A 24,692-nucleotide genomic window follows, 5' to 3' on the forward strand; every position below is an offset into this window, starting at 1 on the left:
AGAACAGGAAGCCTGTCATGTTACAATCTGAACTTCAAGCCCCATGATACTATCCTCCAGCCAGCATTTTCATTTTGAAGCTGGCATGACAGCAGCATGGTATTGAAGACAGATAGATAGAGATATAGATCTATATATATAGATAGGGAAGGTGATGGAGTCACCATCCCTGGAGGTGTTCAAGAGGGGATTGGACATGGCACTTGGTGCCATGGTCTAGTCATGAGGTCTGTGGTGACGGGTTGGACTCGATGATCCTCGAGGTCTCTTCCAACCTTGATGATACTGTGATACTGTGATAGATTCAACTCAACCTATGACTAAGGTGTCCTTGGATGTAGTTACTGGGGAGCATTACCATGCTGACAGAATTATTAGCTAGATGAGTCCTGATGCTTTTAAGTTGTAGGAGATATAGATACAGAAAGGGCATTGTGCCATTTCCTATTGGAAGACTTGTTCCTTTAGCCAGATTTGGCGACGACGGAGGTTATTGGAATCAATAGGGCTGACCAATATGATCGGGTATTGATCCTTTATTGTTCCAGTATTGCAGGCCTATGGTGAAAGCATGGCACAGTAAAGCATGGAAGGAGAGGAGATAGGACAGGCAGGAAAAGAAGAAGTGCATAGCAAGGAAACTGCTACAATTTATATAACCTTGGTGTGCCTTGTTGTCATGGACTCATTGGTCCCCTATGAGTGACCACACATCACACTATTGTAGATTATTGGTCCAACTATGGGTGACACGCGAGGTTTGGTAATGCAGGTGCATGTCCTGTTGTCCCGAGATAACTTACTATGTTTCTAGCTACCAGCGTCTTGTTTTAGTTACAGTGCTGCAGGCACAGCACTGTTTCGGCATACTGGTAGCTGGCTCTGCACTTCTGCTGAGCATGGCCTACCACCATGTCAGGCTCTAGGCCTGCACTGCCAGATTGCTCACACCGCTCGGTGCTGGTGTTCCCACATGTTCCTACTGCTTTTCCTTCTGGCTTTTTGAAGCAGCATCCTCACCTACACAGTCATACAAGAAAAAGAAAGTTTTAACTCCATTGCTATTAATGCAGTAAGGTTATAGGCCTCATCACTTCAGAGTCTGTTTAGGTGTGCAAGTATGAAGCATAAATTTATTTATCTTTCTGGAAATTATTATTTTTTTTAAAAGGCTTCTGTGTTAACACTTTCAGTGAGGCAAGAACTGATAGCAATATAAGAAAAACTATATTCAGTAGACTTCAAGAGTAGCAAAAGAGAGAATAACCTTGAATTACTGAGGGAGGAAATGAAGACACTGAAATTCAGTATTTTCAACCTCTGTTATCACAAGAGATGTGTCTGGGGTTTGTGCTTGTTTCCTTATTTCCTAATAAAGGATAGTGGGGGGAGGGGGGGTGGGAAGGAGAAAAATAAAGGGGGGAAAAAAGTCAAGAAATGCAAGATATGAACACATTGTAATAGTCTGTGCTGTAAATAGTAAGAGCTGTGTAGTAGAGCTGAATTACAATTACTGTTGGAGGTCAGGGTCGAGTTGTGTTTGCTTGAACATAAAGCCTGTTACACAGGGAATGAGTTGTGTGTGTTTCTGAATAACCCATTTTAGCAAGTTGAAGCATCAGTGATTTAGCCGTGCATCTCATTCCCTGATGGTCTGATCCAGACCCCTTAAATCCTTTCAGCTTTAGACTAAACCCTGGCTTCATCAGTCTTCCTAGATAGCTGCACTTTGAGCTGATCTTCCTGTCTCCTGCTCCTTGCTGGCAGTTGATCATTGTTAAAATTGGCTTTGCACTGTGAATGCCTTAACTGGAGTTTAAAAGCTCAGATGATAGCAAACCGAGAATTCCTCCCCTGCCCCCTCCTCCTTTTCCCTGATAAGGATAAAGGAGAGAAAGGGAAAAAAGAGGTAGGGGGAAAGAGAAGGAGGTAAATCTACCAAAAAAAATAATCTGGAGTCAGTTTGGAAGTAGGAAAAGCAAATTTTTTAACAATATATATATATATCAGTAACAGGGAGGGTTTACAAGGGTAAGGAATAAGGATAAATAGGAAAATATATAAAACCAAGCCTGGATGGCCTTATATTTCCCTGGATATGTATGGATTTCACTCCTTTAGAGAAGCATGGATGCAGTAGGGAGAGGCCAGGCCTGACCACGTGGAAGAATCAGGAGACTGGCTGCAGCTGTTGGTCCTCTCAAGCAGGTGAGGCAGATGAAAAAGGGAAAATACACCCTTTTTACAGGTGTCCCCCTATTGACAGGAAGGGGGAGTGGAATAGACCACCTTTGACTCGGGGGACCCCTCCTCCTTGGAGGGGGAAACCAAGTCCCCTCTGTTCACCTGGATCAGGTTTCTTTTGTCCCCTGGGGGAAGCAGGGCTCTCACAGCCCTTCTCCCTGGATAGGTGTAACCCAGCACAATGCAGCAGCTCCCCACCTTAGCTGGAGGGACAAAAGAGTGTTTCAGAAACACTGAGGTCCTCCAAAGCAAAGGCCACATCTTACATGATTCAGTATATTTAAATACCATGTTAAATAGTCCACAAACCAACATTCATGTTGTGAGTGTGGTCTGTGTGGTGTTTTAGGCTGGGTGCTGGCCAGGATGCCACTGCACAGACCACACCTGGGAGGTCCCAAGGGGTGGGCCCAGCCCAGGGGGTGGTCACAGGGAACCAGGTATTCCATTCCCATAATGCCCTGCTCCCCTATAAAATGTCCATGCGGGGTCTTCACTTCCTCTTTTGTCCCCCTGCTACTGCCTAGGTAAAATGGCGTGAGCCTCCTCCCTTGGGCCTGCCCAGGCCCAAGGCTGGGTTGGGGGGTGGAGGGGGAGAAAGAACCCTGGGGGGGTTTGGGTGTACCCCCAGGTGGGGATGGGACGTTCTTGGGTATGTTCTGGGATCTCTCTCTCTCTTTGTCACGGTGCTTGTGGTTCTCTGTAAAACTTTTATTATTGTTTTTCATTGTTTTCCTATTTAAACTTTCCATCACTTTTGCAATCCGTTTGCCTGAGTCGTTATTTCTGCCTGTGGTGGGGAAGGGATCTGCCCTAACCCATTACAGTCTGATACTGCACCTCACTGGTTCATCGTGATGATAGGAACATTTGTCTTCCACTAATATTTCCTGTGGGCAAATGCTTTATGCACTTTGATTTGTTTGAGAAGGGTGAATGAAAAGTAACAAGAAAAAATTCAAAAAATGACTACATAAACATCAGGCTACTGTTTTAAAATAGCTGAAAATTTAGCTCCAGACACAGAAATACTTTAGAGAAGCTATTAATTTCTGTCTTTGAGTTAGTGTGCACTTAAAGTAGATCTTCATGCAAAGTATACTTTAAAACCCATGGTGTTAAAACCCATGATGTTTTGGGGAACTGATATGTGTAGGATATTCTCTCATTTGCAGAATATTCCTTTCCAAGTTGCATAAATTGTATCCATTTGTTTTTCCAAGGATACGTTGGGAAGAATCCAACTGGATAAAGTGTACCCTCTGTGCCACAATCTTATGTGCACAAAATAGCTTTAATTCCCTTCTCAAAAAGCATTGGACTTTATAACCTTTCAGAAGTATTTTGGTCAAACCCTTCAGTGCATAGTTTTACTCAGTCAAATACTCCACTGGGGATCCTTGGGAAATACAGCAAAGGGGGAGCAAAAAGTGTGGCCTGGAGTCTTTGCAGGACTATCCCGCCTTCTGTGCACTCTTTTGGTCTGTAGCTTCCATCCCAAGCCAATTTACTCAAATTCCCCCAGCTGAAATGTGATTTTTAGAATTAACTAACTGCTTGGGTAGTTTATACATACCAAAATTTGTTATATTTTCCACTGCCTTGAAGGCTGTTTTATCCTTTAAGTTGGAAAGCCTCTTATCTAAATGAAACAGCCTTAAATTGTTGGATGTAGTTCATTAAATTCTTGGATAACTAGAAGTCTTTCTGGCACTTAGAAAGTGATATTAGGAATAGAGGTGCTGATCCAACTTCTAAATGGAAGAAATTGAATTTTTTGCAAGCTGCCATGGTTTGTACAAGGCACATTGGAAAATAATTAACAACTGTTAAACTTCCTCTGCTGATTTTTACCCTTTGTCAACTACTGTAAATCCAGGCTAACCTCTCTGACTTGAGGAGAGCTGTTAAGAGTGTGAGTTACTGCAGAATTTCACTTACCTCTCCATTTTAGGGCACCAGCTGGTGTTTATACTTAGACAAGGGGGTTCAAAAGTCACAGAATTGTGTGAGGTTTTGAGGTGGCAAATATAATTTGGCTCCTTACACTTTACCAAAGTAGTGTTTAATTATATCTGCTGTGGGAAAGAGCCATTGATGGATACCAAGGGTGCAGTTGTGTCTTCAGCTGAAGAACTATTGACCCTGTTGGTTTTCTATGAACTGTAAGGAAAATTCATAGAAGCTTGAATGACTAAGTAGGGCATTACTGCTTCTAAATGTAGCTGTCTTCCTATCAACAGGTTTATAGACAGAAATGTGTTTATGAGTGAATTTTGGCTCTATAAAACACATGAATAATTCAGATAGGTAAAGGTGCTTACTGCACCAAATGTCTGCATCTGATTTACTCTTCATGTGAATCTCATGCCATATAGCCAGTTTTATTTTGGGACTACAAACCACTTTCTTCTTGCACCAATTTTTCCATCATCCTTGTCTTGGTATTCTCACCTCATTTGGCTGTTCAGAAGTGTGTAGTACTTGGGATTTCCATCATAACTGCTCTCCACGTTGAGGTATTATATTCTTCTTTGAGTTGCATCTCAAACTGATATAGCCACACTTTTTATATCCCCTTCATTGATTATTTATCAGAACCGTAGAATACCAAACCAATTGCATCCCTTGAAGAATTCCTTCTCTGTGCAGTTGCTTGTCAAAGACATCAGTGTTCAGACGTTCTTTTTCCTAGCAATGACTGAACATGTTTCCTGTACTTTCACAGATAGTAAAATGAATCTGTCACAGAGCCACCCAAATGCAGTTTCTGTATTTATTCATTGTTTTCTCTCTCTCCTCAGCCAAAGAAACCCACATATTTGTAGTTCTTACTCATGCTCAATGTAGATTTTACTTGTTTTTTTGTCAGCAGTCATGTTCAGTCTTCTACAACAGAAATCTGTTTCTAGACTTTTTCTGTTAGATATTTATATGAAAAGTTAGAATGTACTTAGAAAATGTAATCTTCTCTGGAGTAATTTGAAGCTGGCTAACTTTTAAAATGCAATCTTAATTTGTTTTGATCATACATTACTTCCTCTGTCTAACTTTGCTATCCAAAGCAATGGCATCTGCTGTATGATTTTGCATGTGGTGTTTTAGATGATTCTGTGGTTTTAGTTACATTTTCAAGGTGAAGGCACCATTCAGCTAAGGAGCAATTGCTTCCCTTTTGGTACCCTGTCTTTAACTGCTATTGAGCTGGACACGCGTGAGCCAGGACAACTCTGTTGAGATCTGCAGGAAATAAGTTTGTCTGTGCTGGCTAATTTTGCATCACTTTTCAAATGTTAAGAGTCTAAATATATATATTTCTCAGTTATTATCACTGATATGTAATAAGATGTAGTGAAGATTTTTTTGACAAGTGGCAGTGTGGTTTGAAGTCAGTCATTAGAAATGTGCTCTTAAGAGTCTATTGCAAGCTTGTGGTCTGAGGTGCAGGTTCTGAATATCTGGTACAAGTACGAGAAGGAAAAAAGTGCCTGTGGCTGCATCACCATTGAAATGGTTTGGTTTTCTTTGCTATACTGCAAATGTGTTTCCTCAAATTAAGTACTTAAAGGTAATGGGAGTAGTGAGTGTTTGCAATAAATAAAATCAGGTAAATTGAAACCTTTGGTAGTAAACATTCCATATGACTATGTAATTGAAAAAAAACCAGCAAAACATGTATTACAAACAGGTAAGATAGCCTAAAATAACACTAGCATTGCCAAACAGGATCTCTGTCCTTTTTTTTTAACTTCTTCTCCTGATGAATGTGTCTGAAATATTGCAATAATAAACAGCTTGTTACTCAGATGTTTTCAATTATAGCTTTCTGTGTTTCATCTGTTATTTTTATACCGGATGGGTAGTTGGTGCACTCAGCAATACAGTCCGTCTGGACGTACATACTCCCATCAGCTAAAAGAAATGAATTAAAATACAAGTGATCCTAATCCAGCCCTTATGAAGCACTCCAAAAAGCAGAGTGGGCATTCATGCAATATCTCCCATTCAGCTCATTGCAAGAATCATAGATTTCTACAGATGATGTATAAATGAATAACTGATTGTCACTCAACCTCTGAAGTAACCCTATTGAAGTAACTCTGTGCAGCAATTTGGAATTAAAAGAACAATGCATAAAAGATGTATAGATAAGTGAAAATTAAGGTGCTGTTCTAGTTATTCCTGCCCTTACATGCTGTGCAACCTGCTGTAGAAATCCTTTAATTCAAGACTTTTTATAGTTCCAATAATCCCATACAGACCAAAAAAATTGAGTTAATAAAAGTAACATGAAAACGTGAGAAGCTTCTTTTCTCTCCTATCATCCTTTAAAACTATAATGAAAAAGAAATCTCAAAGTATCTTGAGAGAGGAAAAGCAGAGAAAGGAAATGTGTGTGCGTAAAAGTCATCTTTATAATGTTGAACCATCAGCAGCTCATAAAAAGAGATAAAAATGTTCATGAGTTAGAAAACATCTAGAGGAAGATTGTTCATGGTTGTAGCTTCTAGGTGTTTAACCTTTTTTAAATTGTCATTTAAATTAATATTTACACTGTGAGATATAAAGTACATTTCTGTTAATCATAACCATGTCTAAAAGCACTGAAAAGTGTCACATTTGGTCTGATTTTACGGAGTTGGTTTATCCGGTCACTTCATTTTGTTAAAGCACACAGTGTTGCAATCAATTAAAAGCTTTAATACTATAAACCCCAAAAAATATCCGATAAATACGGACATGAGGAAGGAGAACTTGACACATACACAATCTGAGTATTTGCTTAAAGCTCTGTCATGAGAGTACAAGAGACTATGAGAAAGGTCAGAAAAAGAGGAATGAGGCAGCCACGTTTTGTTCATGAGCTTTTCCTTTAGCACATATCCTTCATTCTTTTTTTGTATAAAACCCTTTTTTGACCAAAGATGGCATTACAGTCGACTTTATTTGGATATATCCCTCCCTTTCCCCAAGAAAGCAATCTGATTTTGTACAGTAAGGAAAAACAAGAGCTTTGACAATGCTGCTGCTGAATATCCATCAGTAAGTTTATAGTGTTGTCTCCAGTAGCTCCCTGTAACACAGGATGGTCACATCTGGTACAGAAATCAGGCTGGTTTAGAAAATGGTAGGTTGGAAGGGACTCATCAGCCTTGCTCTCTAGCACATCAGCTGCTCATTCCAGCTTGGTGTCACCTATGAACGTGCTAAGGATGTGTTCTGTCCCCTTGACCTGGTTACTGACAAAATGTTTCCTTGGTGTGCCCATAAATATTATAAAAATATCCATTAATAACATTTAATGTTTTAAAATATCCCATGTCTTTCATGGTAGCTATTGTAGAAAGTCAGCATGAAATCTCTGAATGCACCACAGATTATCAGAACTCAAAATTGTATTTGGAAACACGTATTGACACAGTTCTGTACTTTCCAAAGTTAAATATCATTTATACAGGTATAGGTTTGCCTATATCTTCTTTTACACTAGAAAGAGGTATGTTTTACGCAGGCACATATTCTCTCTTCCTCAAAAGTTTTATTTCATAGAAAAAGTAGCTCTACCATTATTCATAGCCTGTTCCAGGTAAACTTGGTGTATTGATGCTCTTATTTCAAGCAAGGAATTGTATTAAGGTATTTGAGGAAAAGCAACTGTTGTTCTGGAGTGTTTCACAGACAGAGTTAATCAGGATTGACTGTTTGGTTATATGATTTATGGTACCCTTTCATCTCCTATGGGGATGAATAGCCCTTGGATTGTAGCTGCATCTGAGGCATTCACTATTGCTGCATGTACGAAGCAAGATCTCTCTCACAAGTCAGTGGATGTCTCAGATCTCCTTCCTCAGGGTCAAACTCTGTTTAAAGCATTTCTGATTCCTTTTACGTAATACTGTGTTATACTCTGTAAACAGCCCACTGTATTAACTGAGCAGATGTCAGTTTCAACATCACCTGAGATTATGTAGAGTGACTTTTAAAAGAAAAGTCCTTTTATTTTGTACACACTGACTTAGTCTGCACAAAAATGTTGTCTTGATGACCTAGGTGTTTAAACAAGATGCCAGCTCTATTTCTGTGCATGGGTAGTTATGCTGATAAGCTACTTTGGTATCCATTCTGAAACCCTGGCAATAAGAAAAGATTTCAAAGAAGTATTTCAAGTATTTTGGTCATGCCTTGATGTGATAAACGTTCTGTGAAGCACATGAAGATGTATTTGTATGGAAACCATAGTGTATTTTTGATCTTTATTGGGCTAAATGTATTTCTGGATTAATGATAATGAATTTAGCAAAAATTACTTGATATAAATATATTTAAATAGCAAATTTCCTGTGAATTCTGTGTAGTAATAGAAAAGAGAGTTTGGAGAACACTAGTCTGAGTATCTTTGATGCAGTAATTGGAGTATATTAATTTCACATGACTGTTATTAAGGAGGACAGTTTTGTAGGTGTGATTCTCATGTATGGACATTCTCTTTAATTAGTGAAAGGGATTGCTGGAAGACAAACTTGATAAGTCTGTATATTGGTCTTACAAAGGAAGGAGAGAAAAGAAGGGCTCATATCTTTGAAGGATGAGTCTGTCAATCCGCTTGATGTGTAGTTCTTAGTCCTGTACTGTTGCTAGGTGATGTGTGACAGAAAGGGTATTTCAACCAGCTTTGAAGTCTATATCGAAATTGTTAACAGTAAATTTAAGCTGGTTACCAGGAGCATTTTGTTTGAGGGGTGCCCTGGTGCACTGCAGGAATTCACAGAGGCAATGCAGGCTGATGGTCCCTTTGCAAGGAGAGGTTTGGGTTGTGACCCTTGCTGTGAGATTGTCTCATGTCCAGAAGATAGATGTCTCCTGTAAAGGGCTGGCACCTGCACCTCATAAACTCACCAGACACAGAACAGACTGTCAGATGGGTAATTTATTCCAGTCTGATGCAGATGGGGACATATATGCCTGGGGAGGTGCTTCACTTCTCACTTGGCTATGGATGAAGTGATTGAACAAGACAAGATACTTAACCTGTAGAGGCAAACATTAAGAAACAACTGTTAATTGTGGACCCACTAAGTCTTGCAGACCACAGCTGCGACAAAATTATTTCAGTAGAGTCTTAGAAAATGAGTATCACCTGTAGTTGGTCGTCTGTGCTGGGCAGCTTGCACTGAAGAGTCCATTTGTATCACTTCAGTGGAGCTGTAGCTTGGGAAGGCTGCTGAAGCATTTAGCTAGCCGCAGGAGCAAGTGGTATGATTTTAAGAAACACTACGTGTTTCTTACTTTTTCTGGCCCTACAGGAGCAACTTACCCAGTGCTCACAGTGTTAAAATTTGGTATTTTGAAGTCCGGGTGAAATATATCTGCCATATATGTATGTATCTATTTTTTTGTTGATAAACGTTCTGTGATAAGGTATTCTTGAAGATATGATGTTGTTATAGTTGGAGAAAATCTGTGGGAGTTTTGCCTTCAGCAGTCACAATGTAAGGTTCTATTTTAGCAAGGTTCTTCATTGAAATTAATTATAATCTTGAGTGTTTCCTGGAAAACTTTGCATATGTAGCTATCTAGTTGCACTGCTTTCCCCAGCATCTCCCCTCTCCCGGGATGCATAAAGAGCTAGAAAAGTGCAATTTTGAATGCTTGGGAATCATATTCTGATGAGCATGAAACTAAGATGAAGTTCTGTTTACATTTTTGTTTCAAATCTCTCCTGAAGTTGTCAGGATACAAATATAACAATTGGGGATTAAGGTATAGAGTCTAAGGAATTCTGAAGTACCCTTATAGCTATGTAATATGGTTTTCTACAGCAAAATGTATAATTATTTGCAACTCTACTGAAATAAACTGCATTATATTTAAAGTAAGGAATATGGCATGTTTAGTACCAGAAACAGAAGACATTTGGAAATCATAAGTCAGACTGACAGGAATAATGGAAACTGAATTTGGTGGGGGTTTCGTTTGGGGTTTGTTTCTTAGACATCTGCTTTTTCAAGGCCCTGAGACCGATTTCATGCCTATAGGTTAAAGCAGGAGTAATGTATTTGACTGACTTATAAAGACAATGTTCTACTGAACAAAATGTGTGCAAATGTCTGTGGAGAGCTGTAAGGGGCAGGGAGTATATGGAAGCATATGGCGTCGTGTGTGCACCAGTATGAATGCTGCAAAGGCAACACTCTTCTGTAGTCTATGCACACAGTATACACTGTAGTTAGTCCTTTAGATTTTTTGCATTGTAAATGAATATCAAACACAACAACAACCAAAAAATTACTTTATTCTAATTGCACAACTCTTCTAGCAACCCAGGAGTTCTAGCCATCATATCATTTTGACCATCACATTGTCTGTATCTATTAAACCCCAGAGAAAATGTTTAGCACAGGACAGATTCTATTACCATTTAAACAGGATCAGAGACAGTTGCTCTCAGAGGTGGTGCTGCAGCTTTGAGAAGCCTTAGTAACAAAAGGGTGGTGCATTACATACAAGGTGAAACCGGGGCTGACCTGTTGCCCTTGGTGTGCTTAAATCAGTGTTTTAAGTTTCACTAAACTACATGGCAGCCTTTTCTATACATCTATATGGCCATGTGTTAAAAAGCCAGAACGTTTTCACAGACTGAGTGTTGCAGACAAAAGTTAAAGAGCTGGAGATACTATTAAAAGATGTTAGGGCAGTTACTGTGAAGTGTAGAGCACACACTAATTGGGAGTGCAGTGTTAAGAGCTACATTTTAATAACACCAACTGCAGCTAAAAGCAGTCTTCACAGGGAGTGTCCTTCGTATGGCTCAGTAGTCTCTTAAAGTTCAAATTATTTTAATGATTTCCAGTGAAAGGAAAATACAACAGGAGAAAGTCTTGGAAGCCTGATTGAAATCTATTTTTATCCATCTGTATGCAGGATTCTAGTTTCTAACAAAACAGCATTATTTGGCATTTGTTCATGAAACTTGTAGGAATTCTATGCACTTTTGTCACTTTATTTCATCTTTATGACTAATTTTCTCTATTTTCTGGTTTTGTTTGTGTTGTTTTAAGGAATATTTTCTTTTGATAGCTTTGTCAAGACAGCAGAACCAAATATGAAAGGTGCTTTTTTTTCCCCCCCCCCCAAAATGAGCTCTGGTCAACTCTTGCTTTAATTTGACATGCTCTGAGTTCTAATGGGTTCTAAAGCTATTGGTGCTGCCAATAGCATCCTTGTCACCTTCCCTGTATTTGTCTACTCACAATTTGCATCTCCAGCCAAGAATCTCTTGGCCCTTTAATCTCGAGGTGTCCCATCAGAAACACTGGATTTCTTAACCTGATTTCAGGACAAAAGCTCAGGCAGCTCCAGGCCTTGAACTGAGGCTCCTACTAAACTTTAGTGGAAGGGGAAAAGCAAGCTGACAGCTAGACCTTTTGAGTAAAGGTCTACAAAGGTCAACAGCCCAGGTCAGTTGGCATTCAGAGGGAATGATGCTCTTGCCAGACAGGCCCTTCAGCAGAAACATTTATCAGTCTGATGTTGGGTTTGAAATGGTAGGGAGCAAATAGCCAATGAGTTCATATCTCCCAGAGAAATTAAAGAAAAATTTGTAACATTCATCCTGTAAATGAGAAAGCCCATCTAATACCACACCATCACTAACTTAGCATCTTCAGGACATTTCTCTGGCTATTCATAAAATCATAGAATTGTTTTGTTTGGAAAAGACCTCTAAGATCATTGAGTCCAACCATCAGCCTAAGACCACCAAGGCCATTAAACCATATCCCAAACTGCCACATCTACACATTTCTTGAACACCTTCAGGGACAGTGATCATTTTCCTGCATAGTTTCATGACAACTTTATAGTCCTCCTGAGTGGCCTGCCCCTTCTGCCAATATCCATAAACTTTGCTTTTGTCCCTCAGCAGCAACCAAACCCCTCTATTCAGCAAGGCTGGATGCCTTCTCCTGTGCCTTGTCTTTTGGTACAAGGGGAGAGCCTGTTCCTGTGCCTTTAAGAGTTCCCTCTTGAACAGTGTCCAGCCTTCCTGGATTCCTTGGTTCTTTAGGCCTCCCAAGGGACTCTGTTAACCAGTCTCTGAAACAAGCCAGAGTCTGCTCACTGGAATTCCAAGATGGCAGTTCTGCTGGCCCCCTTCTTTACTGCAACAACTGAGACCACTATCATTTTGTGGTGACAGTGCCCAAGATGGCCCCCAACTGTTACATCACCCAAGAGTTCTTCTCTGTTCACAAGCAGCAGTTTCAGCAGGGCAGCTTCCCTAGTTGTGTCAGGAAGTTGTCCACACGCTAGGAACCTCTGGGACTGCTCCTTCTCTTCTGTGTTACATTTCCAGCAGAAGTCAGGGAAGTTGAGGTTCCCCACAAGAACAAGGGCCAGTGATAGTGAGACTTCTTTGAGATGTCTAAAGAATATTTTTATCTGTCTCTTCATCCTGGCTGGGTGGTCTATAACAGGTCTCGACCAGAATATCTGCCTTGTTGGCCTTCCCCCTGATTCTTAGCCAATAAACAGTCAACTATGTTGTCGTGATCATTAATTTCAATACAATCAAAACACTCCCTGACATACAGGGCCACACCACTGCCTCCCCTGCCTTGCCTATCCCATCTGAAGAGTTTGTAGCCCACCATGTTTTTGTGATTGCCACTATATTGTCATTTTCCTGATACACAATGGTTTTTCCTAGATGTAAATTATATAATTTGTCTTTCTCCTTCAAATCCTCCTGTCTGGAATGCAACTACTATTTTTAGGTCATTCTGTTTTTCTCTAATATGAAGTCTGTCATTAACTTGTTTACCCATCAAATAATCTTCGTCCCAGAGCAGTCATATTTCTTCTTTGCAGAGGCCTCAAATAGGATTATTCTTTCCATTTTCCTGCTGCACTTGCCTCATACTCAACTTTTAATGAGGCTCAACATTTTGAGATAGACAGCCTTGTACTTTCTTTCCACTTAATATGTCATACTTCAAAGTATTTGTGCCGGTTTTGAAATCATTGGATCTCTACACAGAATTTGTCATCCCATAGAATAAACCAGGTTGGAAGAGACCTTCAAGATCATCACGTCCAACCCATCAACCAATCCAACACCACCTAAACAACTAACCCATGGCACCAAGCACCCCATCAAGTCTTCTCCTGAAAACCTCCAATGATGGTGACTCCACCACCTCCCCAGGCAGCCCATTCCAATGGGCAATCACTCTCTCTGTATAGAACTTTTTCCTTAGTGATACTATTTGCTGGCCATTTTTCTGTGTTTCTTGTAGACTTTCAAAAGCATGATTTTTAGGAAACCTGAGCTTTCAGATTGCACTGGCCCTATTCAAAGAATTGAATTCAGTGATGTGGGGATCCTTTTCATCTGTCTTTGTCTTTATAAAATTCATCTTGAGGCCAAGGACCAAGCAGGTTTTGTAGTTTGGAAAACACTGATTGTCTTTCTTGGAAATGCTGCAGCCTAATAACTAAGAGAGTTACAAAATAACCTGGTTTGGTTTATTTTGGTTTGGGGAATTTTTTGTGTGTGTATGTTTTGGGGTTGTTGGTTGGTTTGGTGTTTTTTTTTATTTCTCACATGCTCATGCTACTAATGACACTGAGGAGCAGGATATTATTAGCTGGTTAAATTAGTTGAACCTATTTATCTTTCACAGAAATTTTGTGTAGTCATTTCTTTACTAAACATTGGAACAGGCCACTCAGGGAAGCGATTGAATCATTATCTCTGGAAGTATTCTGGAAGGGTTCTGCACATTGGCCACAGCAACCCCATGCAGAGCTACAGGCTGGGGTCAGAGTGGCTGGAGAGCAGTCAGGTGGAAAGGGACCTGGGGGTGCTGGTTGATGGTAGGCTGAACATGAGCCTGCAGTGTGCCCAGGCAGCTAAGAGGGCCAATGGCATCCTGGCCTGCATCAGGAACAGTGTGGCCAGCAGGAGCAGGGAGGTCATTCTGCCCCTGTACACTGCACTGGTTAGGCCGCACCTCGAGTCCTGTGTCCAGTTCTGGGCCCCTCAGTTTAGGAAGGAGGTTGACTTGCTGGAGCGTGTCCAGAAAAGGGCAACAAGGTTGGTGAGGGGCTTGGAGCACAAGCCCTATGAGGAGAGATTGAGGGAGCTGGGGTTGCTTAGTCTGGAGAAGAGGAGACTCAGAGGTGACCTTATTGCTCTCTACAACTACCTGAAGGGGGGTTGTAGTGAGGCGGAGGTTGGTCTCTTCTCCCAGGCAATCAGTATCAGAACAAGAGGACACAGTCTCAGGCTGCGTCAGGGGAGGTTTAGGCTGGAGGTTAGGAGGAAGTTTTACACAGAGAGAGTGATTGCCCACTGGAATGGGCTGCCTGAGGAGGTGGCGGGGTCGCCGTCGCAGGGGGTGTTCAGGGCGAGGCTTGACAGGATGCTTGGTTGCATGGTTTAGTTGATTGGGTGCTGTTGGATGATAGGTTGGACATGATGATCTCGAAGGTCTCTTCCAACCTGATTAATTCTATTCTATTCTATTCTATTCTATTCTATTTAAAAATAAGACATGTAGATGTGGTGCTGAGGGACATGGTTTAGTGGTGACTTGTCATTGTTAAATTAACAGTTGGACTAGATGATCTTAAAAGTCTTTTTCAACTTAAGAAACCTGAAAAAATGCTATAATCTAAATATAAATGGAATATATCTCATAATTTAAATTAAAAAATTACCTTTGAACATGAAAAAGAGGAGGTTATAGACAGAATTCCATTCTCCATTTCATAGTGTTTAAGACAGTTAATTCCACGCTATCATCTTAATTCCGTAGGAACAACTCAGTTCCCATTTTGAGCTCTAAAATCCATTAAAATCATAGAGAATCTCTCTGCTGAGGCTAGTAGCCTTTGGACAGATTGTGTTATTTTGACAACCAAAACAGTTTGTGTATGAGGCAAAATAAGTGAAAATAGCAATATGCAGCCATCAGTTGGACAGCTTTTAGTCTATGATGTAGAAATACAGAGCTTAAAGGCTTTGATGGATTTTCAGTGGCAATTTCCTTTTTACTCTGGGTTAATACATTTAAATATTTTAATTAATAATGAGCCAGATCAGATCCTAGTGCCATCACATTAAAAGTGTTCAAAATAACACGTTTTCAAATGTTAAGTATTTGCAAAATGATCCCTTCCTTTAGAGCATTTGCAAAAAGATTTTAAGCTATTTTGTAATGTATTTACCTGCAGGATCCCAAACTGCGTGAACTGTTGGATGCTGGGAACGTAGGAGGTCGACTTGAAAATCGAATGGTAACTGTTGTCTATGGTCCAGACCTGGTCAATATATCATACTTGAACTTGGTGGCATTCCAAGAGGACATAGCAAAGGTAATAAACTTTCGTTTGTGTCATATAAAATTAATGTTTCTGAAGTATTGTTTTGAGATACAGATCAATGAAGTAAGTGGAGCCTGCTGTGAAATGAACCTCAGTTCTGTTACAGCACTCTGCCACTTTGTGCTCAAAAAGAAATGTGCTATCACTGTTTTACTTTTTTCTTCAGGGAGTTTATTCAGTGAAGTTAATGCCCCCAGAATGTTGCTTGCAAAGCCCAGATAAGCGTAGTGAGAATCATGGTACACACAAATTTTTACTCTCCAAACACATATCAGTGTATTCCCATAGTTATCAGTGTTTTATGATTGTCCTAAGTGTGTGCAAATTATTGACCATCGATGAGAACAAAGTTTGTAAATATTTGACTTTTTAAGGTTGGCCTGTATTAGGCCAGTGGGAATCTACAGCTCTACCTTGTATACTCAAGTATGTTGGCAATCAGACACCTCATTTAACTTACACACATGAATGTTTCAGTTTATGTTCAAAGGTCAGTTTTAAGCATTACATTTTGCCTACTGATAGCGCTTGATAAGAATTGTGGCGTCAACATCATTACCTTAGCAAAAGATTTTTTCCATGCGGGTATACAGTCCCTTCATTTCTGTCCAACACATCACACAAAACAGTTGTGTGTGCCAAGCAAGTTACAGTTGATGTAAGTACATTTTTGGGGAGGGTTTTTGTTCTTCTTCTTGTTGTTGTTTCTCCCAGATTTTGTATGACTCAGTTGTGTTTAATGACGTAGGAGCTCTTTGCTTTATCTATTCCAAACTGACATTCAAAAGCTACTCCTTTTTCCACTTTTATTCATATGGGTGGACTCTAATGATGGCCTCCAGATAGTCATGCACAGAACACATTTTCATGTAGCTTGCGTGCTCAGATCCACTAAATCGTGGATTTGATAGTTTCTTGGTTATTTAACAACAGTAAGGAGTTATTTTGTCACATCATAGACAGTAACAGTGGTCAGACCAGGTGAATTAACATCACAGTATAAAGGGCTTAAGCTAAGAAGATAAACTTTAGCTTCTCTCTCTACTAATCTTAATTAGGTGATTGGCCAGCTTGCAAAAACATTATTTCAACTGTTTCTTTGATGTGAAAGAATAAAAAACAAAAAGACTACAAACTCACCAGGGAACTCCATGGACTGCTGAGTGGGAAGCGCTGTCTTTCAGACATGGAAACGCACAGCTATGCTCTACAGGGGTGGTTTAGAAATCTCAACACTGCAAAAGTGAAAGCAATTGGAACAACTCTTCAGGAACAAAGAAGCCCTAATCATATGACGGAAAACTAAAAGATGTTATAAAGCTATACCAGCAAAAATTGTTAGCACTTACCAAGGAAGAGAGAAAATTACCCAAATCAGAAGGATATGTCCTTCTTTATCTCTTTCTTAGCTAGCCAGCAATCAGTGCACCATAATCTATTTGCAAAACCACTTCAGAAATCAGTGGTTTAAGACATTTTCTGTTTGGTAGTGGAACCTGAAAAATACTGTAGATAAAATCACATTTTAGAAAGTCTTGGTCTGGTCTGAGTAATTCCTGCGATCTGAGTAGCTAAGAATCTGAGTCTTCCTTTTTACTTTGAAAGCAATAGACCACATAAATTCATATTTTATCAATCAGGCACTGTAGCCTGGGGATGGGATTTTGAAAGCATTGCAGATTTGGCATGCTTGCCCTGAAATGGTACTAAATATCCTGGTTGTTTCAAGGAAAACAGAGTTTGATCACTTGTGAAGCACCTAAAATGTCTTCCTTCTTTAACACGTTTTCCAGTTTTATATGAGCCATATCAGACATTCTAGTCCTTACCTCCATGACCAATGTAGTGACTCAGAGGAGTTTTTACAAATAAGCACCTCAAGGAGCTCTGAGGAGGTGTTTAAATACAAGGTGTTTTCGATGTCACACTCAAATTTTGACCATTCCTCTCACACATATTCCAAGGAAAGCAAGTGCCAATGAGAACCTCCCCCACCTTCCCCTTTTCAGTGCATGACTGGGTTTTGGATAAGCCCTTCATTCATCATACTGTATTTTTCAGATTGTGTGATAAATATCGGTCTCTTTGGAAGAGAAAGGCAAAATAACCTGCAATAGTCCTAGTGAGGCAATTGAAACTATTCAATTATGTTGTTTTTTTCACTTGCAGAAGGCTTCCTCTAAATTTACAGACTCTGTTCATCACACCCTGTACTCAGCACTGGTTAGGCCACACCTTGAGTCTGTGTCCAGTTCTGGGGCCCTTAGTTTAGGAAAGATGCTGACTTGCTGAAATGTCTCCAGAGGAGGGCAACAAAGCTGGTGAGGGGTTTGGAGCACAAGCCCTATGAGGAGAGGCTGAGGGAGCTGGGGTTACTTAGCCTGGAGAAGAGCAGGCTCAAGGGAGACCTTATTGCCTTCTACAACTACCTGAAGGGAGGTTGTAGCCTGGTGGGGGTTGGTCTCTTCTCCCAGGCATCTACCAATAGCACAAGAGGACACAGTCTCAAGCTGTGCCAGGGGAGGTTTAGGCTGGATGTTAGGAAGAAGTTATTCACAGAAAGAGTGATTTGCCATTGGAATAGGCTGCCCAGGGAGGTGGTGGAGTCACCATCACTGGAGGTGTTTAAGAAGAGACTAGATGGGGCACTTGGTGCCATGGTTTAGTTGGTTAGATGGTGCTGGGGGAGGGGTTGGGCTTGATGATCTCAAAGGTCTTTTCCAACCTGGTTAATTCTGTTCTATTCTGTCCACTGGCCAAGTTGTTGAAAAATTATAAAAATATGAGCCTTGAGCTATTCAACTTTATCTAAGTGAACTAAATAAAGAGATAGGAATAATGGTATAGTTGAGATACACTGTTTTATGTGTGTTCTTCCAGGAGAAAGTCACTAATGTTTGAAGTGTGTTAGTGATGAGCAAAAGGGCACTGAGCTGCTGGTTAGCACAAAGAATGAAGTTTGAAATTCATTGGGTATTGATCTAAATGGCAGATGCAAGGTGTGTCTTGATCGTGAAGAGAAGAAGCACTGATACAGCACTTGCATATTTCCAGACAAGTGTGCCTGTGCCTGTCTTGGGATTGGATTTGTGAGCATCCACAGACACAGTGCTGCAGAAGTCAGGATAAAGAAAAGTTTATTCTTTGTTCTGAGGAGATGCTCTTTGTTCTGATTCAGTTTCCAACATGAAGACGTTTAACCTGTGAACCTCTACAATATTTCATTCTCTTCACAAATCCAGTAACTTCGGAAGTGAATATCCCTCTCCATTTCTTTCCTCCCACCTTTTTGTGCCTCCCATGCCAGCTCTGTTCTCACAAGTCCATCCTGGCCATACAGACTCTTATCCAGAGCCCAAAGAATTCTGTTGATACCCAGTTTGATGAGCTTTGGATCAGATCCATCACTAAGAGATGATGAATTCCTCCATAAGTAAAATGATGTAGTCAAAGATGATTCGTAAGTTGTGCTATACTATGCTTTCCAGCATACATCTTTATTTTTCCGGCTGCTTTGGCCTGTTGAAGAGCTTAACCAGTATAATAAAATGGTAAAACAAGCCAGGTAAATTCATGTCCATTTGCTAATCTTTTTAAAATAAAATAAAATTCCTAAGTATACTGAAAACATCAAAGCAGCTTGCTTTGTTAACCTTCCACCAAAATCCAATGTGCGAGAAATATTGCCGTCACACATAGTCAGTTCTGATTTGATGGAAGTGTTTTCAAGACCATGTGCTGTCTTTCCTTATGAAAAATGTCTCTTCTCTTTCTTTGAGATAAATGTCTCATGGTGTGTATCCTGATGAATGTAATAGAGGAGAGGAATTACTTCACTGAACAACAGATATCTAAATGAACTGCAGGTTGTATGCTACCTGCCAAAGCACAGGACAGCTAAATAAATTGTTATTGAAGCTCACAGGAGTGGTATAAATATGTATTAGTGTAAAAGGACCTAGCCAAAGGGAGAGCAGGTTCAGGGAGCTCTTCTCATGATGGATGTGATTTCCCTGGAGTTGACTGTGTTGGCAGGCTGAGTTCTGCTACCGAACTGAATCAGAGGTTCCCAGTCTGCAAACAGCTTGGTACTAGTACAGTCCTATTTCAAAATACCCAGATTTATATTTTCCTTTTGTATTGCATCTATACCAGAGTCTCCAGCTACTGCAGCAATTGGGAGGCTGGACGTGGCACTTGGTGCCATGGTCTAGTTGTGGGGTCTGTTGGGACAGGTTGGACTTGATGATCCTTGGGGTCTCTTCCAACCTTGGTTATACTGTGATAGTGTGATACCGTTCTTATGAGATCTCACCTGGAGTACTGTGTCCAGCTCTGGAGTAAGGGGACACAGTCTCAAGCTGTGCCAGGGGAGGTTTAGACTCGAGGTGAGGAAAAAGTTCTTCACCGAGCGAGTCATTCGTCATTGGAATGGGCTCCCCAGGGAGGTGGTGGAGTCGCCATCCCTGGAGGTGTTCAAGGGGAGATTGGACGTGGCACTTGGTGCCATGGTCTAGTTGTGGGGTCTGTTGGGACAGGTTGGACTTGATGATCCTTGGGGTCTCTTCCAACCTTGGTTATACTGTGATACTGTGATAACCTTTCCACAGTAGGCTATTTTCTTTCTGTACACAACAGCTTTCTATCCCGCAGAGTACTCTCACAAAGCACGGCCTGCTGGAATCACTGCTGCTGGTAAAGGCAGCTGCGGAGTGCACCTTGCTTGGAGTTAGACTATGGGCTTTACCCTGTACCATGGAGCAAACCCAAGGAAACAGAGCCATTTGGTAGCTAAAGCAGAAGGACACATCTTGACTCACAGGTTGATGCAAGGCCATCAAATTCCACCCAAAGCATCTCCTTTATTTCTTCAGGCCGGTGCTCAGGACTGTTGTTTCCCTTCCTGCTGAGGATTCAGACCAGTGAAACAATAATGTGATCCTTCACATATTTTCTGATCCTGTTTTTTTGATCCTGTGGTGGCTGGAATGTAAGATGCAATGAGCAAATATTACTTGCAACTTGTCGGCTTGGCACCTGCATCATTAGAAATGGCTCACCCTGCAGGTAGCCCTTAAAATACTTGGCAAGAGTGATGTGATCACTTTGAAAAGCTAGAAAAGGAACATGGCAAGACTTGTTTATATAAATAATCCTTGTTACAAGCACAGAATAACTGAGTTCCCTTTATATTCCTGTCAGCAAGCGCTTGGACAAAGAGAAGGAATAGATGGAGTGTGGGATATTCCTGAAGTGCCCTACTTCTCTTTTCTACAAAATACTTCTGCTTTAAGGCCAGTAAAAAGAGTGAGATCACAATAAAGTCTATGAAGATCTGTTAAAAGACAACATATTTTCAATTTCTACATGATATTTTTTTTGTGCTATTAATCTCTGCAGCCATTAGTGTCAAAGGGAGAAGTTTTAACTGTTATTATTGGTGCCTTAGCAAAGCAGTGTATACAAGATGAGCCTATTTTGAGCCTGGAAAAATGAGTTGCCAAGAAGAAAAACAGATGCTGCACATAATATGCTTTCTGTTTCAAGAGTCACAGCAAAGCAGTTGTGTTGCTTACAAAGCTGAGTACTTCTCTGTTTCTTTCTCACACCCCTGTTTGTGTTTTTTAAATTAGACCTCAGAAGAAAAATGGAAGTGGTCACAAGAGGTGAAGGGGAGAACTAACTCAGCAATAGAACAAGTCCAGGAAGGAAGGTTTCTCTGCCAGATATGCCAGTCAGGGGAGAGATGAGATTTAACACATCCAAGTGCCGGGTTCTGCACATTGGCCACAACAACCCCATGCAGAGCTACAGGCTGGGGTCAGAGTGGCTGGAGAGCAGCCAGGCAGAGAGGGACCTGGGGGTGCTGGTTGACGGTAGACTGAACATGAGCCTGCAGTGTGCCCAGGCAGCCAGGAGGGCCAATGGCATCCTGGCCTGCATCAGGAACAGTGTGGCCAGCAGGAGCAGGGAGGTCATTCTGCCCCTGTACACTGCACTGGTTAGGCCGCACCTCGAGTACTGTGTCCAGTTCTGGGCCCCTCAGTTTAGGAAGGAGGTTGACTTGCTGGAACGGGTCCAGAGAAGGGCAACAAAGTTGGTGAGGGGCTTGGAACATAAGCCCCACGAGGAGAGGCTGAGGGAGCTGGGGTTGCTTAGCCTGGAGAAGAGGAGACTCAGAGGTGACCTTATTGCTCTCTACAACTACCTGAAGGGAGGTTGTGGACAGACGGATGTTGGTCTCTTCTCCCAGGCGGCCAGTACCAGGACAAGAGGACACAGTCTCAGGCTGCGCCAGGGGAGGTTCAGGCTGGATGTTAGGAAAAAGTTCTATACAGAAAGTGTGATTGCCCATTGGAATGGGCTGCCTGGGGAGGTGGTGGAGTCGCCATCATTGGAGGTTTTCAGGAGAAGACTTGATGGGGTGCTTGGTGCCGTGGGTTAGATGTTTAGGTGGTGTTGGATTGGTTGTTGGGTTGGACGCGATGATCTTGAAGGTCTCTTCCAACCTGGTTTATTCTATGTATTCTAATATTCTATGTGTTGTCTCAGCTGCTTAGGGGTGAGGTTGTGAATGGGATGATTTAAGGATCTGAAACACGAAGAATATTAAAGGCCTATACTACGGTAGGCATATGTATCCTTATCTCTTCCTTCTTGAGAATTACTGTACAAGATGGGTTCAGGAACAAGATTCATGCAAAACTTGAGAATTTTAAAGTAAAACAAGCTTATAAGCTCCAAAGAGGTGTAGCAACATTTGTTTCATTGATACTTTTCATTATTATCAATTTTTGTCAGAATGAAATCCCCAATTCTTGCTATTTTTCCTGAAGAAGAGCTAAGGAGAGGGAATACCTCCCAAAGAGTGCACCATTGAGAGGCTGGAATAAGGATTTTGCATCTGGACTCATATGAAAGAAAACTCAATTTCAAGGGAAACTCAGAAAACTTCAAGTGAAAAATAACTATTGCATTTTTTGCAAAGGCAGTGTTTAGTTTCACCCCTTTCTTTTTAAGGGGTGAAACAAAGCGAATCCAAAAGCACAGCTGTGATAGAAAAGGATTGCAATTATGGAGCATAAATAAGCACCAAGTTAGCAAGGAAAAATGGGCTGAAGTTCTCAATGAAAAGCTGCAGGAGAGACCTGCAAGGGAGGAGAGAGACAGAATGAGCAGTGAGAGTCTAAACTTCAGTATTTATAGTTCTCTACCCCGGTGAGACCCCACCTCTCGTACTGCATCCGGTTCTGGAGCCCCTATTACAGGACGGATATGGACGTGTTGGAACTTGTCCAGAGAAGGGCTGGAGCACCTCTCCTGTGAAGACAGACTGAGAGAGTTGTGGCTGTTCAGTCTACAGAAGAGAAGGCTCTAAGGAGACCTTATTGTGGCCTTCCAGTATCTGAAGGGGGCCTACAAGAAAGCTGGGGAGGGACTTTTTAGGGTATCAGGTAGTGATAGGACTAGGGGGAATGGAATAAAAATAGAAATGGGTAGATTTGGGTTGGATGTTAGGAAGAAGTTCTTCACCGTGAGGGTGGTGAGAGACAGGAACAGGTTGCCCAGGGAGGTGGTAGAAGCCCCATTCCTGGAAGTTTTTTAAGGCCAGGCTGGATGTGGCTCTGAGGAACTAGTATGAGGTGTCCCTGCCTATGGCAAGGGGGTTGGAACTAGATAATCCTTGAGGTCCCTTCCAACACTAACAATTCCATAGAATTGTTAGTGTTGGAAGGGATATTCACTATAAAAGATGATATTCACTATAAAAGATGAGCTGTGATATTTGTTATCTGAATTACCTCATGAGCTGTAAAGAGTGTGATGTAAGAACAAGTTTTTAGAAGAGGAGATTTGGTGGAGTGCGCAAAATGGCTGGACTTAATGATCTCAGAGGTCCTTTCAAGCCTGGATGATTCTGTGATTCTATGAGACATTAACTCAAGGGACTTGCTCTGGTATGGTCTGTATCCCATCCTGTCAGGTCTGCATTCAGAGGAATTTAAGCCCATTTCAGCTTCATTTTATAAGAGTGATGATATAGAGACTCATTTGTTTTAATGGGTCAACAAGAACAGTGTCCAGCATTCAAAGAAATGGTTTTGGTTGGGGGCAATCTATTTTGCGTCAGATATTTTTCAATACGAATTTTTATTTTGGTTTTGTTGTTTGTTTGTTTTTTTTCATTTCAGTGGAATAAGTTATCTTTTATTTAGGGAAAAAAAAAATTAATACTCTTCTTTTTTTGCAGCATGAGAAAATCAGGTCTCACAGATGAGGAAGGAAGCCGTAATTGGAAAAAAATCAAGCTCAGACTATAACCAGGCACTCTTTACTAACAATATGATTTTCAGAAATATTTTGCATTGTGTAAGTAAACATCTAAACTCATCCTCATTTAAATCAATTTTTTTCTTTGTAGGAATGGTCAGGTGAAGTGTTCAGTTTGGCAACAAATTTGTTGGCACAGAATATGTCAAGGGATGCCTTTCTGGAAAAAGCGTAAGTGGCAGTCGCCTTCAATGCTGTGGGTGTTGCTCTCTTCTCTGTGTCATTTTCCTTTTTGCTTGTTAGTCACATTGTCATCTATTGTTTCTGCTTTGATGAGTTGTCACTTTTGTAAACATAGGCTGTCCTTTCTCATGGTTTTAAAAAGCCTGTTGTCTAGATATCATTTCAACAAAAATCTTAGCAAGGTTCTTAGAAGCACTAGGACATAGCAAAAAGTCAGAATTAAAGGCCATCTTCCACTTGTATACCAAAAGGGTGGCTTCAGCTGTAGCCTGAAGTTCTCCATTTCAACTGAAAATATTTTGGATTGATGTGATTCTGACCGTTTTCCCTTTTTTCTGTTATTGATACAAAAATGAGCATTCAGGAAGTCTGTTTTCCTCTGTGTAGTCTCTCTGATTCTCATGTGATTCAGGGGGAAGCTCTGCATCCATTCACCCTGACTGCTTTGCACAGTGCGCAGGTTCTGAGTTGCTTTCAACAATGTAGAAAAGGTGTTTATGAGAACATTTGGGATATAAAAATAACCTCCAAAAGGAGAGAGAACT

General features: G+C 40.9%; 1 protein-coding gene across 2 annotated transcripts in view; it reads left to right on the forward strand.

The window, feature by feature from the left end:
- The window catches only part of PLCB1 (phospholipase C beta 1), a 449,952-nt gene that overhangs the window by 260,512 nt on the left and 164,748 nt on the right, over positions 1-24,692 (forward strand). For both annotated transcript variants that reach the window (XM_009906912.2, XM_054180087.1), the window contains exons 4-5: positions 15,484-15,624; positions 24,056-24,135. In XM_009906912.2, coding sequence (XP_009905214.1) covers positions 15,484-15,624; positions 24,056-24,135 — 221 coding nt within the window. The remainder of the gene's footprint in view (positions 1-15,483; positions 15,625-24,055; positions 24,136-24,692) is intronic.

This window comes from Dryobates pubescens, chromosome 3 (genome assembly GCF_014839835.1).
Source record: "Dryobates pubescens isolate bDryPub1 chromosome 3, bDryPub1.pri, whole genome shotgun sequence".
NCBI lineage: Eukaryota > Metazoa > Chordata > Aves > Piciformes > Picidae > Dryobates > Dryobates pubescens.